Raw genomic sequence first — 3,138 nt, forward strand, 5'->3', positions numbered from 1 at the left:
CAATTGCAACGTGGTCAATCGGGACCGTGGTCAATTGCTACGTGGCCAATCGGGACCGTGGTCAATTGCAACGTGGTCAATCGGGACCGTGGTCAATTGCAACGTGGTCAATTGCAACGTGGCCACTCGGGACCGTGGTCAAGTGCAACGTGGTCAATCGGGACCGTGGTCAATTGCAACGTGGTCAATTGCAACGTGGCCACTCGGGACCGTGGTCAAGTGCAACGTGGTCAATCGGGACCGTGGTCAATTGCAACGTGGTCAATCGGGACCGTGGTCAATTGCAACGTGGTCGATCGGGACCGTGGTCAGTTGCAACGTGGTCAAATGAAAAGGATGCTGGTCTGGTCGACGACGACGACGACGACGACGACCAGGACGACAAAGATGTTTCTTAATCCAAAATTTCACAAAACTGACTTTGCATTGCAATTGCATTGCAATACCTCCACTCCTGGGGCACGTAGGAGAAAAGTAAAAACACTTTTATTATGCAAATCGTGCCCAAGCTATCGATTAAACGCAGTCTCAAGTTCGTCGGATCTGTCGTTGTTGAGATCCGAAATTCTGAGGGCCCGTCAACTCGTGTACTCGCGTAAACTACACGGTCGGTCTCGCATGCGTGTAGTGGCTACGCTTACACTTGGCGCGAGACACTACCGTGTCTCGTGATATGCAACGGTATTAGCGAACAGACTAAGGGAGGAGGTGGAGAGCAAAGGGAAATTATCAACAAGTCAAGCGGAATTTAGAGAGAGAGTAGAGGGACGATAAATCAGGTGTACAGTTTGAATTATATGATAAATAAAAAAATAGCAGAGAAAACAGTAACAATGGTAGTGATGTTTTTAGACTTAAAGGCGGCTTTTAACTCGATGAACAGAGGGATTTGGATAGAGGGTATGAGGAGAAAGGGTATAAGAGACGGGCTAATAGGAAGGTGCGAAGAAGTATTAAAAGAAACGGTATGTAGTGTAAGGGTGGAAGAGAAAGAAGGGAGAAGATTTTGGATGAGAGTGTGGTGAGACAGGGATGTCCGCTGAGTCCATGTCTGTTCACATTAATGTTGGCAGACATGGATGAAATATTGGAAAGGGAAGGATGGGGGGATAAAGATGGGAGAAAAGGAGATATGGTCGCTAGCATATGCGGACGATGTGGCGGTGGTGGCGGAGAATGAGGTAGAAATGAAGAGAATGATAAAAGGACTGGAGGAATATATAGAAGGGAAGAGACTGGAAGTTAATGTGGAGAAAACGAAGGTGATGAGATGTGGGAAAGGAGGTGGGAGGTGGAAAAAGGTAGAATGGGGATGGAAAGGAAAAGAGTTAGAGTAAGTAAGAAAGTTCAGGTTTTTGGGGTACACAGTGATAGCAAATGGAAAAAGTAAGGAACACATAAAGGAGAGGCTGAGAAAAGGAGTGGTAGTAATGAGGGAAGTATGGGGAATAGGAAAAAGAAGGTTTAGAGATGATTGGTCGAGAAGGTTATGGCTGTTCAATAGACTAGTGTGGACAGTAATAAGTTATGGAGTGGAGATATGGGGGGAGAGGGGAGGTTGAGAGGATGCATGATAGATATTTAAGATGGGTGACAGGAGTGGGATGGAATATGCCGGGGTATATGGTAAGACAGAAGCTGATGAAAGAAAAAGTGAGGGGTAGGGCGGGAATGAGGGCTTGAGAATATGAGCGGAAGTTGGGAGAGGGAAGAGGGGGAGATAGCGAGATGGTGTTGAGAGGAGTGGAGGGAGAAAGCAAGAAGGGGGAAAGCGGTAGGAGAATCGGAAAGGGAAAGGATGGAATTCTATGAAGAAAAATTATGGAAACTGGAAGAGGTAGAGAGGATGAGAGATAGGGGAGAGATAAGGGGGGAGGAGATGGTAAAAAGGGAAAAAGCTGGCAGGAAGAGGAAAGATGGCGGAAAATAGTGGAATCGAGGACGAATATATGGTATAAAAGGATAAAGGAAGAAGGAATACCAGAATATTTGAAGAAGGGTTGGCAGGAAGAAAGATGGCAGAGGGTAGCGAGGTTTAGATTAGGAGAAGAAACGAGAAGTAGGTATTGGGAAAAGGAGGAAAAAAGGAAATGCAGGGTGTGTGAGTGGGAGGAGGAAACTTGGGAACATGTATGGGAAGAATGTACAGGTTGAGGGAGGGAGAAGGGGTGGAAGGAAATGGTAGGGGAAGTGCTGGAAGGAGGAGGCGAGGGGGACAAATGGATGACAAGGATAATAGACTGGAGAAAGGGAAGGGATTTGGAAGGAATGAATGAAGAAGGAATGGAAAGGAAGGAAGAGAGAGATGCGGCAGGGTGCCCAGGTGTGGCGATTTGTAGCCAATTTGGCTATTTTGCTCACTTGGTGGCGATATGATTTTCAGATTTGGCGACTGGCGATTTTCTGGCTACTAGTTACCCCAATAGGCGATTTTTTGGCTATCATACGAAAGCTAGGGTGCGTTCCGAGTTGCGCATGAAGCGCATAGACTGCTTTACTGTTGCGCAGCACAGGAAATCGTTCCGTTTTGTCAATGCGCATGAAGCGCTTTTAGTATTCGGAACGATTTCCTGTGCAGTCTGCGCGCTAAGCACCTTGAAAATGGACGCCATGCAAACCATCAACAAACGATTTCCAGTTATTGTGATATCTTCGGTGATGGTTTTGAAGAACGAAAGCGACAGTTCTGAATCGAGCGACAGTGAAAATGACGATGAAATTGAAAACATATCTCTAAATGATATGCAAACATTATTTTCCATACTAATGGCGGATAAATCACGTGGAGAACAAATTGCAGTCGAAAAAATTACGGATTACATCGATCGAGTGATTCCTAATTACACCAACGTTATATTTAAAGAACATTTTAGGTATGTATTCAACATAAATATCAACTTACCTAAAATATTAAGTTATTTTCCATCTAGTTTTATTAAATTCATATCACTTGTAATATAAAATTTAGGCTGTATCCCAGTACATTTGAAATGCTTTTATGGTAATTATGCATAAAAGCGACTTCCTCTCCGATTTGTTTTATTTTTAAATATGTTGTTGGGGATGTCTTCCCGAGTCATTTCATATATATATATATAAGGGGGGGACTCAAATAGTTTCGGAGATACAGGCTGAAAA

General features: G+C 44.4%; 1 protein-coding gene across 1 annotated transcript in view; it reads left to right on the top strand.

Annotated features, from left to right (window-relative positions):
• The first annotated feature begins 2,380 nt into the window (after positions 1-2,380).
• The window catches only part of LOC105556876, a 1,826-nt gene continuing 1,068 nt past the window's right edge, over positions 2,381-3,138 (top strand). The window contains exons 1-2 of the mRNA XM_012003987.1: positions 2,381-2,873; positions 2,969-2,995. Of these exons, the coding sequence (XP_011859377.1) occupies positions 2,476-2,873; positions 2,969-2,995 (425 nt within the window). The 5' untranslated portion in view covers positions 2,381-2,475. The remainder of the gene's footprint in view (positions 2,874-2,968; positions 2,996-3,138) is intronic.

This window comes from Vollenhovia emeryi, unplaced genomic scaffold, assembly GCF_000949405.1.
Source record: "Vollenhovia emeryi isolate VEMERY1.0 unplaced genomic scaffold, V.emery_V1.0 DF939733.1, whole genome shotgun sequence".
Classification (NCBI taxonomy): Eukaryota; Metazoa; Arthropoda; class Insecta; order Hymenoptera; family Formicidae; genus Vollenhovia; species Vollenhovia emeryi.